This window comes from Rhinoderma darwinii, chromosome 12 (assembly GCF_050947455.1).
Source record: "Rhinoderma darwinii isolate aRhiDar2 chromosome 12, aRhiDar2.hap1, whole genome shotgun sequence".
NCBI lineage: Eukaryota > Metazoa > Chordata > Amphibia > Anura > Rhinodermatidae > Rhinoderma > Rhinoderma darwinii.
Genome location: NC_134698.1, coordinates 2,505,952 through 2,522,128, shown reverse-complemented (window position 1 = coordinate 2,522,128; position 16,177 = coordinate 2,505,952). Strand labels below are relative to the sequence as shown.

General features: G+C 43.7%; 1 protein-coding gene across 1 annotated transcript in view; it reads right to left on the bottom strand.

Moving 5' to 3' along the window:
• Nucleotides 1-16,177, bottom strand: part of LOC142665292 (NACHT, LRR and PYD domains-containing protein 12-like) — a 102,638-nt gene that overhangs the window by 17,872 nt on the left and 68,589 nt on the right. Inside the window, exons 13-14 of the mRNA XM_075844942.1 lie at nucleotides 11,842-12,012; nucleotides 6,285-6,455 (exon numbers count right to left, since the gene is read on the bottom strand). Coding sequence (XP_075701057.1) covers nucleotides 6,285-6,455; nucleotides 11,842-12,012 — 342 coding nt within the window. The remainder of the gene's footprint in view (nucleotides 1-6,284; nucleotides 6,456-11,841; nucleotides 12,013-16,177) is intronic.

Genomic DNA, 16,177 nt, shown 5'->3' with positions numbered 1-16,177 from the left:
AATAACTTGGGAATGCTTTGACCTATCCAAGCAATTCTGAGATTGTTTTCTCGTGACACATTAGGCTTAATATATCGAGCAAATTTTGCCATTAACCCCTTCAGGACTGAGCCTGTTTTGGCCTTCAGGACGAAGCCGATTTTTCAAATCTGACGTGTCACTTTATGTGGTAATAACTTGGGAATGCTTTTACCTATCCAAGTGATTCTGAGATTGTTTTCTCGTGACATATTGTACTTTATGTTAGTGAAAAAATGTGGTTGATAAATTCAATATTTATTTGGAAAAAACACCAAGATTTGGATAAAATTTGCAAAAATTTGCATTTTTCTAAATTTAAATGTATCTGCTTGTAAAACAGATAGTAATACTGTCAGGGATCATTAGCCTGTATATTGCTTGCAAAAACATTATTACTTTAGATCAGTATATTCCACAAAGATTTTAAATGAAACAAGATGGAACCTGTATCGGGAACACGCCTATGGAGACACCGCCCCTGGAATGCAAGAGGAGTGTACAGATGAACTCACAGCTGAATAGAGCGAATAGGGCTTAAAGAGGCTCTGTCACCAGATTTTGCAACCCCTATCTGCTATTGCAGTAGATAGGCGCTGCAATGTAGATTACAGTAACGTTTTTATTTTTAAAAAACGAGCATTTTTGGCCAAGTTATGACCATTTTTGTAGTTATGCAAATGAGGCTTGCAAAAGTCCAAGTGGGTGTGTTTAAAAGTAAAAGTCCAAGTGGGCGTGTATTATGTGCGTACATCGGGGCGTTTTTAATACTTTTACTAGCTGGGCGTTCTGATGAGAAGTATCATCCACTTCTCTTCAGAATGCCCAGCTTCTGCCAGATCACGCTGTGACGTCACTCACAGGTCCTGCATCGTGTCAGACGAGCGAGGACACATCGGCACCAGAGGCTACAGTTGATTCTGCAGCAGCATCAGCGTTTGCAGGTAAGTAGCTACATCGACTTACATGCTAACGCCGATGCTGCTGCAGAATCAACTGAAGCCTCTGGTGCCGATGTGTCCTCGCTCGTCTGACACGATGCAGGACCTGTGAGTGACGTCACAGCGTGATCTGGCAGAAGCTGGGCGTTCTGAAGAGAAATGGATGATACTTCTCATCAGAACGCCCAGCTAGTAAAAGTATTAAAAACGCCCCGATGTACGCACATAATACACGCCCACTTGGACTTTTACTTTTAAACACACCCACTTGGACTTTTGCAAGCCTCATTTGCATAACTACAAAAATGGTCATAACTTGGCCAAAAATGCTCGTTTTTTAAAAATAAAAACGTTACTGTAATCTACATTGCAGCGCCTATCTGCTGCAATAGCAGATAGGGGTTGCAAAATCTGGTGACAGAGCCTCTTTAAGCGCGTCCCACATCTCTAGGGGGGAGATTTGTAGATTCATTCTTTGTTCAATAAAGTTTAATCTTACTTCCTACTTCACTGAGGGAGGATGTCTACCAACTTGTCTGCCTGGTATATTTCTTCCATGTATGCACTCGGTTTCCAATTTACAGAGGTGGCTATTCGGTGTGAAATAACAGGGAAAAGGAAGTTTACCCTGACAATTGGCGCCCAATGTGGGGCCACACTCGAGGGGAACTCAGAATCCGGACAACCGACAATCACAGGGTGAAACAGACGACCCGGGACTTCCCACTGAAGGAGCCTGATCACCTCCACAATAACACGGCAAGTCAGTTGATTTTATAAATCTTCGACTTATCTGTGTTAGTGGACGGTCTTGTGGTAGTCTGTAGAACCCTGGTCGATTGCCTGGATTAGCTTAGGCGACAGGAGCGACATCCCCGCTGTGTGGTCACGAACCCGTGAGAAATTAGTCGCGCCCGACTAACCATCCTCTGGGTAATTAGGGACTAGATAGACAATATAACCTGTCTTATACAGGGGCACGCGGGGTGTGTATAAAACACTGATAAGTCGTGGGACAGGTGCACGCGGGGCGTGTAACGCACTGATAAGTCGTGTGATAAGTCGTAGGTAATATTTTGGCCAGACCACGGTGAACCGGTCACTAGAGGGTTGCAGACCAAAAGGTGTTATATAAATTACGTGAAGAATATAGACGGTTAGAATGGATGGTTTACGGTCCATATTCAAATCATCAGGATCACCCGTACCCGGACGATCCTATTCATATGATTTGGTGAAGCGAAGGGAAGGGAAAACGTATGTGAGTAAAACGAAGAAATTGATGGAAGTGTGCGGGATGCATAGGGGAGGACGGCTACAAGCCGGAGACTGGGCAAAAGGTATTCGGGAGAACAAAGGGAAGTTGGAAATAAGAACGGCATTGTATTATGTTATATGTATTATACACCACAGGACCAGGCGCCGCCCTATAATGGCGGCAGTCCCTCATGTTGGGTGTGTCCTCATTGTGGGCAGCAAAACCCCACCTCACAGCTGAGCAATGTGCTTCCTGTGGGAGAGGCTGCCCCCACCCCCTGATGAGGTCACGCCCGGCCCAATCAAATCAGTATGAAATGATAGCCTTGTTAATTTTGTCATTTCCCTCAGTAAAGAGTTGCCAGTAACACATGCTGCAGTGTTTTCTTCTATTGTAGATTCCGTCCCAGGAGTGCAGGACGCTGTGCGCTGGTGAAAAGACACGTCATCATAATATAGAGATAGTGGCCGACAGCTTGGACACGGTTACAGATTATGCGTTTGATGTTTTGAACGTAGATAATTCCTATACAATAGTGTGATGAATGATTGCAGATATGTACGTTATCTTGAATTGTTGTACAGATGTGTGACACTTGGAGGTTCATTGTATGGGAGAATTTTTGCCGGCATTGAAATTGTTAAGATTGTGGGAACAGAAGCTGTGAGGAGTGAGTGCGTGACCCCCTCCTGTAGAATTTGATGTAACGTGTGTGATAGAGTGTGACGAGGAGGGGGGCACTGTGATGTAACGGCTGTGTGATGTGTGCAGTGTGAAGTCTGAAAAGCAGACTGGTATATAGAGCGTGGACTGATGAGACCAATGATTACAATATTGCACTGATTTTAGATCTATATTGTATGCTCTTATTTTTAACAGCAGTAAAGTCTAAAATATTCGTAGTGTTTTGTGTATGGGGTTAAAATCTGTCTTTTTTTCTAGGTAAAGGCAAGTTTCTTATCTTTGTGCATACGCTGTTGTCCGTAATTACACCAAGCGAGGAAAATATTACAGACCGCTGGATTTGTCTGCAAAACGATAAAAGTTACGCTGCATATTTATGTGTTATGATGTGATAAGATTTAATGTTGGAATGTTTTGATGTTAATTCAAATGACTTAAAATACAGATATTGTGAGACACAGGGTCTTGAAAATGTATGTGCCCCCACTGTTCCATATGTTTATATACAGTTTATTGGTTTGCAGTAATTAATATTACCAGATATATTATTTTCTGCTTTATTGAATAACTAATTACAATTGTTCTGTTTTTGTTTTCACACAAGAGGCACATGCTATAGTGCTGCCTAAATGTTATTTTGGAAAATGTGAGATGTTTTACAGGTTAATGCTTGCAAGTCATTTTAAAGATAAAATGTATTTTTGTCAGGAGAAAGTCATTTTTGTTCCAGGCTGTTGTGTATTACAGGGGGCCAAACTATTGCCCCCCAGATAGTGTCCAACCAAATTATGTTGAAATGTAGTTTTGAACCCAAATGGGGGGAGTAGTGAGGGACTAATCGGGTACAATTTTGGTTTGTTTTGAATTAATGAATTTGGTTCCAGGAGATCTACAAAATGTGTTTGAGACCCCAATGAGTAATCCACATTAAATGTGTATGAGAGTAACCTAAATGTTGAGGTTTTTTTCTGTGTAGATCCTTCCAGAACAGTAAATATGGCATTGGGTATGCTGTGCTGTAGTCTCCACCCTATATGAGGTATTGTGTAAGAGACCATCCCCCTCCAGCAAATTTACACAGGAGGCCGAGGTCACTCACAGATGAGTCTTTACAGATGTAGTAGGGAAGGAGGTGAAAATTATCTGAACATTGTTAATTGTATATAAAGATTTTAGTCATTTTTATTTGTTTTTGTATTAATCAAGTATTTACAGAACCTGATAAAAGTGAGATTCTCAAAGTGTTCTGGATTATCAGATGAGGGTGGAGAAGTGTATAACATTTGTTTTTATTTTTGAGAATGAAGACGCAACCCCTTTGAAATGTTCTATCCATATGTGACATGTGTTTCCAATGTAAATTTGAAATGTAGAAATACTTCATCATATACAGTATGTACAAGACAGGATACGAGGCACCAGGTAAATTATCCAGGAACCACTCACCTTCTCATTCATCTCAAGGAGCGGAGCTGGAGGTGCTCGCTGAGGCTTGTAACCTGGCAGAAGGTAAGACGGCCGACATTTGCACTGACTCTAGGTACGCTTTTGGCATCACCCACGATTATGGGCCCATTGGTAGTAGGAACTTTATTGGATCATCGGGTAAGCCAATTGAGAGCGTAAGAGAAGACAGAACTGACAACAAGAGAATGTGCAGCCAGGTATCAGTAAATTGGCTTGTCCCTGGATACAATAATGCCACCAGGTTTGTACCAGCCTGCATGATGTGCGCACGGCATGACATAGGTAAAACAGCAAAGGTACCTGTGAAAAGTGCAGCCCGGCCAGATTACCCGTCCCAGCCACTGCAGAACATACAACTACCTGAGGTAGAAGTGTATGAAGATGTGCTCGTGTGTGTAGACCTGTTCTCAGGGAGGCCTGAAGCCCGGCCGGTATCTTCCCCACTGCAGACGTAGTGACAGGGCAACAGTGCTTATCCCAAGTATTGACCTGGTGTTTGTACAATGATAAGCTGTCAGCAGTTCTCCAGATGTTATTCCAAAGTTAGTTTGTTTAATAACAATATTCAAAAAGTGTGTGAATATTAAATACTCAGGTTGAGTTTTATGTAAAGTTCTGGACCAGCCTTAGCATTGGACTATTGGAGGCATGCGTCAGTATTATGTTTGTGTAAATGATAACTTCTCAGTGCAAGTAGATTCCCATTTGAAAATATTTTTGTTGTGAAAGGAAAATTTTAGAGCAGAGAATTCTGTGCAGTGTATATGTGTATGTATAGATATATATATATGAAAAGAAGAAGAATCAGTTTGTATATATCAGTTTAGTTACTGCCCAGTGTGAACGTTTAACATAAATCTGTCATTGTTAATGTTTTTCTTCAACTCAATTATCTGATTAAGATCAATTACTGACTATGCGATGAAAAGATTGTTCTCCACAGGAAGTGTCCAACTGGGAGCGAAAGGCGTGAGAACCAGATTCTAACAGAATGTGGACGGATAAAGGAAGGTAAACCGGTAGCACCCAAGGCACTCTTGATGGCACTTACATTTATGGTGTGACCTCACATATTCCCTAAGACTGCAAGGATCGATGTGGTAAGATCTAATTGGTATGTCCCAGGCTTTACAGCTGTTGCTGCTAAATTCTGTTAGAGCTGTTTGATTTGCCTACAGAACAGTCCTGGCAGAACAGTGCCAACCTTATCATAACCGACCTTGAGAGGCCTTCCCAGGTAAAACGAACCAGAGTAGGGGGAGAAAAATTGGTTTGAGACACTTGTCAGATAAACATGTGGAATCTGTGTATATTTCTGTGAATAGGAGCTGTTCCAGGTAATCAGCTGAGAATAAGGTATAAATCCTGCTGGAAAGTGTAACACCAAGTGCAAATACAATCTACCCAGTAATTACACATCTTCTAGGTGCCCTAGACACCGGTTTCCAATTTACAGAGGTGGCTATTCGGTATGAAATACAGTCCATAATACATGTGATGTCACCATTGTGAGCGGTTTAGCCACGCCCCCGGATCTGTTATACATGTCACAGAGCAGGATTATAAATGATGCACGTCCTCCATCAATATGTCTCATGTTACTTGTCCCCAATGTGGTTCCATGTGATGCAGCCCCTCCCCCGTCTCTGATAAAACGTCATTTACAATAGGGGAATAGTAATGATAATAGTGGTAGATGACATTTCTTACAACCTGAATTTTATGTCAGAGAGGAGAAGGGATATGAGGAGACGAGACAGTCGGACGTTAGTAGAGATCACATATAAAGGTGCAATCAGCCGTTTATCTCATAGACATAACAATAGCGCGGAGCATAAAATAAAATAAAATCCATGTATAACATGTGCCCCCCCCCCCCCCCATGTCTCGGTCCTGTACACATCTCTTATACTCACTGTAATTCCTCTATCCCGCAGTCTGGACTGGACAGAGCTTCCATCAAGTCCCTGAGGTGAGGACCAGACAGACGGTTATTATACAGGTCAAGTATCTTCAGGGACCGGTTATTCCTTATTCCAGATGCCAACTGGATGCAGGAAGTGCCTGGTAGATGATTATTACCCAAACTGTAAGAAGAGGAAGATGAGATGTGAGTGACGCGTCCACAGAGCGTTACTATAAAATCTGTAGTTGCGAATGTGGAGAGAAAATGTCCCTGATGTTAGTAAAATACATAAATGTCATCACTAGACAATGTCATACACCTCTTGTGTGTGGTGGGTGTCAGGAATGCCGGCAGCTATATGATATGTCCACTGACACCAAACCCATGTTCTAGAAATACAGAATTCCTGACTATTTTCCTCACTTTATGGCATGTCATAAATCGGTGATTATTGCAGCAGAATATTGTAGAATAGTCATATTGTCATTATTGTAGAATAGTCATAAAGCTGGATGGAGGAACTTGTGTCACCAGTCGCTGAGAACTCTCCTTCCTCCACTATCTATTGTAGCTCTCAGTCTGTGGCCCCTGTGTCCTCCATTCCCCTCCTGTCTTCACATTATTACAGGTCACATGTTGCTCTGTCCTCCTTCAGTCAATGACTTTTACAGGTGCAGTTATTTGGGGTAATGGATTATTAATAAAAATAAATCTACATTCAGGGTTTTCGTTGGATTCTGCGGTTATTGATTAGTACTTATGGATAATGAGCAGCCATCACCACCATTCTGAGTAATTTACAGTTGGGGGGGGGTCATCCGTTATAATTAAAGCATACGGACCTCTACGCTACACATGATTGTGATCACCGTTGGACTGGCCCACCGGAGCATTCTCTTGTGGACCCAGGCAGCAAGCTGCTTTTATCCAGCAGAGGAGCAGGGAGATTCTGTCTCCCTGCCCCGCTGCTTACTCTTGTAGGCAGGGCCGGCGATAGGGGGGGGGGAAACTGGACAATTGCCCAGAGCCCCATCCTCTCAGGACCCCCTGCCGACTATAGCAGCCATAGCGGCTACTACGGCACGAGGATGCGCATGCTGCCCGGCACATAAGTGTTAGACGGGAAGGGGGCCCTGGTGCTAGCGACTGCCACATTCAATTGTATCTGCATCCTCAGGACGTAGATATAATTGAATAGTATAGGCTATAAGACGCTGGGACTTTGCAGTTTGGGTAATTTTGCTGGGAAAGTGTTGTCCTGGTATAATACGGGCACCGTCGCTTCCAGCAGATAGGTTTGGGCCCCCCCCCCCCTTCCTGGTTCCCTAATTTTAGGGCCTTTGATAATTCGCCTCTTGAAACAGAAGAAACTTTCCCCTCGGGCCGGCACAACTGCATATTTTTTATTTCCTGACTTATTGGAGCCTTAACTAATTTTATTTTTTCATAGGTGTAATGGTATGAAGGCTGTTTTTTTGCGAGACGAGCTGTAGTTATTATCGGTACCATTTTTGGATACATGCAACTTTTTGATCACTTTTTATTCCAATATTTGTAGGGCAAAGTGACCATAAAACAGAAATTTTGGCATTGTTTTTTACGTTCTTGTTTACGCTGTTCACCATGTGGAATAAATAACATAATATTTGTATAGCTCAGGCCGTTACGGTCGCGGCGATACCAAATATGTAATATTATTATTTTTTTTTAATAGTAAAGGACTGGGTAAGGGTAAAAAGCGATTGTTTTTTTTTATTACTTGAAACTTTTATTATATTTTTTAAAACTTTTTTGACACTTTATTTTTTTTTCAAGTCCCACTAGGGTACTTGTAGGTCCAACTGTCAGATTGTTTTTTTTCTAATACATTGCACTGCCTATGTAGTGCAATGTATTAGATCTGTCAGTCATTCACTGACAGCAGGCCGATTATGCTTTGCCTCCCGACGGGGCCTAATCGGCTTCAGTAATGGCAGAGCAGGAGGCCATTGTTAGGCTTCCTGTTGCCATAGCAGTCGATCTGCTAGCAACCTCTAAGATGCAGTGATCGCTTTATCTAAGGGGTTAATGGCAGGAATTGGAGCTAGCGTCCGGTTCCTGCTGTTACAGGTGACATACAGCTGACACCCACCGCTGATGACCTCAGTTCCTGAGCCAGCGCCATCTTGCCGTCGGCTACGGAAGCCTACGGGTGGGGCCTGAACGGCTTCCGTGCTAGGCAGACCGGGAGGCCAGTATTAGGCCTCCGGTTGCCATTGCAGCCACCGGAAACACCTGCAATTTGATTGCTGGGGTGCTGATGAGCTGAAAACAACTTAAAGAGGCTCTGTCACCACATTATAAGTGCCCTATTTCCTACATAAGGAGATCGGCGCTATAATATGGGTGACAGCAGTGCTTTTTATTTAGAAAAACGATCTATTTTTACCACTTTATGAGCGATTTTTAGCTTTATGCTAATTAGTTTCTTAATTCCCAAGTGGGCTTGTTTTTACTTTAGACCAAGTGGGCGTTGTACAGAGGAGTGTATGACGCTGACCAATCAGCGTCATACAGTTCTCTCCGTTCATTTACACTGCACTAGCCATATAGCTATATCACTATGTGCAGCCTCATACACACACTATAACATTACTACAGTGTCATGATAATGAATATACATTACCTCCAGCCAGGACATCCTGTGTATTCAGAATCCTGACACTTCTGAATCTTTTCTGTGAGATTACAGTGAGGCAAACGTAATCTCGTTTTAAATGACAGGTTACATCGTAAACTCGCGAGATTACGCTTGCCTTGCTGGTAATCTCACAGAAAAGATTCGGAAGTGTCAGGATTCTGAATACACATGATGTCCAGGCTGGATGGTCATGTATATTCATTATCATGACACTGCAGTAATGTTATAGTGTGTGCATGAGGGATACTGTCTGATGGGGCCCTGTATCTAAGCCTAGCATGTGGGATACTGTCTGATGGGCCCCTGTATCTAAGCATATCATGAAATATGTTCATGAAATTAATAAATACAATGTACAGCATGGGGTCCCCCTCATAAATCTTCAACTAGTGCCTTGCTGGAGAGCCTGAAGGCAGAGGGGTAACTGCGATGCCTTTTACATTGAACGTTGCTTTTGTCTTTCCTCTAGGTTGGTAACATCAGCGCCACCCTCTAATTCTGACCAGTCCTGATCACATGCCACCCCCACCACCAGCGGTAAGTGCAGTGCCGTCCTCTGTGCACATTGTGACGTTGTGTCATTTACCAGGTCGGATTTTCTCTATAACCGGTTAGTTGATATCTGGTTCCCTTCATTAACCAGAACAGATATTTGCATCTTTCTTCCACAAGCCGCGCCACATTTTTCAACAGGTTGGGTGTGATATTGTCCATTACTTTAATGGAGCTGCGCTGCAATACAACACATAACCTGTTGACAGGTGTGGTGCTGTTTTAGGAAGAAAGCCGCTATGTTTCTCTAATCCCTTACATGATTTTAATATCACCTATTTGGATATGTTTTCCTTATTCCTCTCCCCAACGCATTAGAGAAATTGTAAAACTTCACACAGAACAGGTTTTTTTAGTTTCTCATTGGTGGGGGCCCTGACAAGTGAATAGGTCTGTGCTGCAGGTAGCTGGGGGGCCGCTGTGCTTATACAGGGCTATGGTGGGTCGTAGGACCCTTTATTTAGCCTGACCTATTATTTTATATCAATCCCTTAGAGCTAACTGATCAGTATACGCTAAATAGTGATTGGGATTTAACAACATTGTTTATTTGTATGTGTGGTATCCCAGAGGATGCAGATGTTATGAGAGGACCTGATGGGGGTAGTAGTCCCCCTAATGGCTGGTTTATTAGTGATGTCGCGGAAGTGGGGTCCTACCCTGGGCACCTCTCTTAGGACACACACACCAAGTCAATTGTCAAAAAGTGGAAAGCAAAATCAGACACCGTTCTCTGCTAACCAAAAGTCTCTTTACTGAGAACTTCCATAAAGTGCAGCAATAATTCACAGCAATGCAGTCTCTCATTACAAGTATAGTGGAGTGTGCATGTGAGGAGGACCCCTTGTTAGCTGACTTGCAGGGATATGCTTGTGAGGGGTGATGCTGACACAGCACTTTCCTCAGATTAGGCAGTTTATGGTTTTGGGGGAGACACAGTCCTTATTATGGCTATAGAAGGGATCTGCACCGGTTGGCTCCCGGCGAGTGACTAACTTGAGGGAAATGTAGTTACTCACGGTTACTGGGCCACGGTATCCGACAGTCGGAAGCGGACCTAAGACACGTGGTTTGGAAACCACGGAGCACTGGACTTGACAGGAGGCCTACTTTAAGGTCCAGGATTGCAGAAAGGCTCCTCTTGAAACTGCTCCTTTCTGGCAGATAGATTCTCTCCTTCTCGGAGGCGGTAGGAATGTATATGTCATCCCCTCTGTATGGACTAGTGAAGGGTCCTAGGAATATCTGTGCTTTGCATGGGCCGTGAGATTCACCATGCAGCTCCTAGGCGGGGCAGGTAGGTAGCTGTAGATTCCCTGCCATCTCTTGCACAGCATGGGTTGCTGGCACCTCACACTAGATTCCGCAGAACTCGTCTGCCCTGGTTTTCCTGCCCTTTGCTAAGAGGTAGGCTGGGTTAAAGTCTCCACCCACAGAATACTAGAAGTTTCTGGAGGGAAAACTGGTTATTACTCATCAGTGATTGAAATCCTACACTCACATGCACTTACAGTGGGTCAAACATAGATGGTAGCAAATGATAATATAGACAGTGTATGCACAAGAAATACATGACAAAACAGAGGCATACTGACACACAGTACTATTACATTGTGACAAACCTACTACCATACGACAACTACTCCTATTATGAAAGTAGGGAGTGTACTGGGACACTACATATGTAATATCTCAGGGATAGCCATCCCCATGTAGAAGGACACGCCTTTTGGTAGGATACGCCCCTGAGTAGGACACGGCACAATTTGTCTGGATCATCAAAGTGTCCCCGGCAACTATGAAGGAGCAGTCAGCGTTTATCTCATAGACATAACAATGGTGCGAAGCATAAAATAGAATAAAATCCATGTATAACTTGTGCCCCCCCCACATGTCTCGGTCCTGTACACATCTCTAAGGCTGGGTTCACACGACCTATTTTCAGACGTAAACGAGGCGTATTATGCCTCGTTTTACGTCTGAAAATAGGGCTACAATACGTCGGCAAACATCTGCCCATTCATTTGAATGGGTTTGCCGACGCACTGTGCCGACGACCTGTCATTTACACGTCGACGTTTGACAGCTGTCAAACGACGACATGTAAAATGACTGCCTCGGCAGAGAAGTGCAGGACCCTTCTTTGCAACGTAATTTGAGCCGTTCTTCATTGAAGTCAATGAAGAGCAGCTCAAGATTACAAACGTCAAAGACGCCTCGTATATTACGAGGAGGAGCTTTTACGTCTGAAACGAGGGAGCTGTTTCCTCCTGAAAACAGTCTGTCTTTTCAGACGTAAAAGCCTCTCATCGTGTGCACATACCCTTATACTCACTATAATTCCTCTATCCCGCAGTCTGGACTGGACAGAGCTTGCATCAAGTCACTGAGGTGAGGACCAAACAGACGGTTATTATACAGGTCAAGTATCTTCAGGGACCGGTTATTCCTTATTCCAGATGCCAACTGGATGCAGGAAGTGTCTGGTAGATCATTATCACCCAAACTGTAAGAATAATAAAAAAGTTTAAAAAAAAAAGCTTAATAAAAATTGAAAAATAAAAAAGTGAAAAAAAAATGAAAAACCCAACTTTTCCCCCTTACATACTGCTTTATTATTAACAAACAAAATAAAGTAAAAAATGTACACGTATTTGGTATCGCCGCGTCCATAACGACCCCGACTATAAATTTATTACATCATTTAACCCGCACGGTGAACGTCGTAAAAGATAAAATAAAAAACCATGCAAAAATTGCTGTTTTCTTTGAATCCAGCCTTAAAAAAATCGTGCTAAAAAGTGATCAAAAAGTCGCATCTACTCCAAAATGGTACCGATAAAAACTACAAGTCATCCCGCAAAAAAAAGCCCACCTACAATTACATCGGCAAAAAAATAAAAACTTTATGGCTTTTCAAATATGGAGACAAATACAAATAATTTTGAAAAAAAAGGGTTTTCACTGTGTAAAAGTAGTAAAACATACAAAAACTATACAAATTTGGTATCGTTGCAATCGTAACAACCCGCTGAATAAAGTTATTGTAAATTTAGGATGCAAAAAAGTGTGGCGAAATTGGGTTTTTTTCTATTCTCCCCCAAAAAAAAGTTAATCAATAAATTCTATGTACCCCAAAATGGTGCTATTAACCCCTTCCCTCTTTAGCCACTTTTGACCTTCCTGACAGTGCCTCATTTTTCAAATCTGACATGTTTCACTTTATGTGGTAATAACGTCGGAATACTTTTACCTATCCAAGCGATTCTGAGATTGTTTTCTCATGACACATTGGACTGTAAGATAGTGGTAAAATTTGGTCGATACATTCACTATTTAATTGTGAAAAACACCAAAATATAGTGAAAAAAACACAGATGATGATGACGGTTCACTCTTCTGCAGGAAGCAGTCGGATGAAGACGTCACAGCAGGATCGCAGCACAGAAGGCCTCATATTCAATAAGATGGCTTCACAGACGGTCACACCAGCTCTGCTCACCATTCCTAACCGGAATGAGGTGGGCAGGGCTGGTGGAGGGTGTTTCAAACACCCGCCATGGCTGCGATTGGTCGGTCGGTGCAGACCGAGCAACCGTAGCGATCGGGGGGCTGGCATCACCGCCATTTTTTACATGGAACATGGTAGTGATTGGTGCTGTCCTAGACAGCACCAATCACCACCATATCACTGTGCCCTGTGGCACAGTAATTGGCTAAAGCCGCAAACGGCCGCAATTGGCCGGTCTGAATTGACCGGCCAATGGCGGCGATCGCCGATGCGGGGAGGAGGCGACACCCCCTTGGGCATCGTGTACAGATGGCCTGCTGGTATGAACAGCAGCCATCTTTACTTTAAAACGTTCTCATTTTTTTCTGTAACTGTTTTCCCGTTTGTCGCAAGTATACAACATTTTGCGGTAAGCACTGGCTTTCCATGACGTATACTTATGACAAATGTCGGGAAGGGGTTAAAAATTACAACTTGTCCCGCTAAAAACAAGACCTTGTACAGCTATGTCGATGCAAAAATGAAAAGGCTATAGCTCTTTGAATGAGACGATGGAAAAACGTAAAAAATGGCTTGGTCATTAAGGTCTAAAATAGGCTGGTCATTGGATCCCAAATATTTTTTCTTTATTTTATTACATTAATTTTGTGATAATCTTTGTAATTGGTCTCTATAAAAACTTGTCAATTCTTTTCTTTCTGCAGCCTGCATATATTCCAATACATATGAGGCTGAAGGATGCCGTTCACTATTAAATCTGACTGACGGGCTCTCTCTCCAGCGGCTCCTGTGATCTGAACGCTGATCTAAGCTGAAGTATGGGCAAATCAAAGCGGATTCCTGTCGCTGGAGCATTCTAAGGCCACGTTCACATGGTATACTTTTTATATTTCAGAACATAAAATACTTATAACTCTCCGAAATACACTTAAAATACGCCAGCAAACACATTTCGATAAGAAATATGCGGTGTACTTCATATGAGACGTATTTTCCTGCTGCTGAATTAACCCCTTATTGACCAGCCTGTTTTAGGCCTTAACCCCTTCAGGACGCAGCCTGTTTTGGCCTTGTGGCACAGCCGATTTTTTTCAAATCTGACGTGTCACTTTATGTGGTAATAACTTGGGAATGCTTTTACCTATCCAAGCAATTCTGAGATTGTTTTCTCGTGACATTGTACTTAATGATAGTGGAAAAATTTGGTCAATAAATTCAATATTCATTTGTGAAAAACACCAAAATTTTGAGAAAATGTGCAAAAATGTGCATTTTTCCAAAATTTTTTTTTTTAATAAATTGTTTTATTTTCAATTTTCCACAAACATAACACAATAATGCCAAAAGAATATGCATCCGTAGTATACATCGGCACGCAGGCCAGCATAAGTGTTCACACTGAATGGCAAATAAACAATCAGAAATATGTTTAAACAATAAGTGGAGCACATCCCATGCATCCTGGACCTGCAGACATGCACTAAGGCCCAAGGATAAACATATCCTAAGAAGAGAAGAGAGAAAGAAAAAGAAGAGAGGGGGAAAGACAGAGAGAGGAAAGGAAGGGATGAGCACCAGCATTGTCCGCCAGGCAGTAGAGACAGATTCAAGAGGTCACGATGTTCCTGAACTCCAGTGAAGATTGGAACCTGACCCAATGATACCAAGTCTTAAGATCCTCCATCCTCATGATCTCCTGTTTCTTACCAAACCACAAGCTGAGCGACGGCGCACTGGATTGTCTCCACAGCGCTGGAATGCATGCCCTGGCCGCATTCACCAGATGGCGGACCACAGAGCGATGATATGTGAACAACGGAACCTCGCACAGATGGAGCAAGAAGAAGGCCGGTGTACACGGGAGCGGGAAGTCCGTAAATTTGGAGGTGATACGCCACACCTCTGACCAGAATGCAGTCAGCCTCGGGCACTCCCAAAAAACATGCAATATCGTGCCCACTTGGTCACCACATCTCGAACACAGCGGCGAGACCGCCGGGATCATGGCATGCAATTGGAAGGCACCCTATACCAACGTGTTAAGATCTTAAATCCCGCTTCCTGATACCTGCTGGCCATGGATGATTTATGTGTCGTAGTGTACACTCGATCCTGTTGTTCAGCCGTGAGTGTGATTCCCAAGTCCCTCTCCCACCGGAGCAGATATGCAGGTGTGGAAAGGGTGGATGGGGAGATCAGTAGGGAGTATAGTCTGGATAGGGAATGACGCAACGAGCCGGTACCCACGCAAAGGAGTTCAAACAGGGTTTTGTCCCGAGCATGTTCCGCAGTGTTTGGCAAGGACACAAGGAAATGTCTCAGTTGAGTGACCTGCCAGGGAGTGAGAGGGAGAGGGTCCGTCAGAGACACCAATTGTGGGCCAGTCATCCAGGACTCCCCGTGTAGGTAATGAGAAGCGTGACTCCTGCCTGCCCGCAACCAGCTCCTGAATGGACCCCCCTCCCGCCCCGGAGGATACGCCGGGTTGCCCAAGACTAGGAACATGGGGGACGGAGAAGGGGAGGTCTCTTTCCGGGGAAAGACCCTAGATGTAGCCGCCAGGGAGGGTCCTATCGTCGGCTGTGTCCGCGCCGATAGAGGGGTATCCCTGCCCAACCAAGGCAGGGCCTGCAGAGGAACTGCCATAGATGACTGCTCCATCGGCACCCACTGTTTGACCTCCGTGTGGCGGAACCAATCCAGAATGCACGACAAGTGCGAAGCCTGGTGGTAGGAGACAAAGTCTGGGAGCCCCACGCCCCCTTCACTCTTAGAGCGAAAAAGCGTGGAGCGGGCTATACGGGCCGGTTTCCCCACCCAAATGAAGCAGTGGAGTAAGGACAACAAGGCTTGGAAGAAGGTACGGGGGATGTGGATCGGCAGAGCCTGAAAGAAATACAAGATCCGTGGTAGGATGTTAATTTTAAAGATTGCACATCTGCCGAACCACGTGAAGGTGCCCTTCGTCCAGGAATCGAAATCGCTCTTTACATGTTGAAGGAGAGGAGGATAGTTAACTGCATAAAGGCGAGAGAGATCCCTGGAAAGCTGGACCCCCAAGTATTGGAGCGAGTCTCTAGCCCACTTAAAGGAGAAGGACCCCGACAGGTGGTCTACCAGGGACTGCGGCAACGATATGTTAAGAGCCTTCGACTTCTGA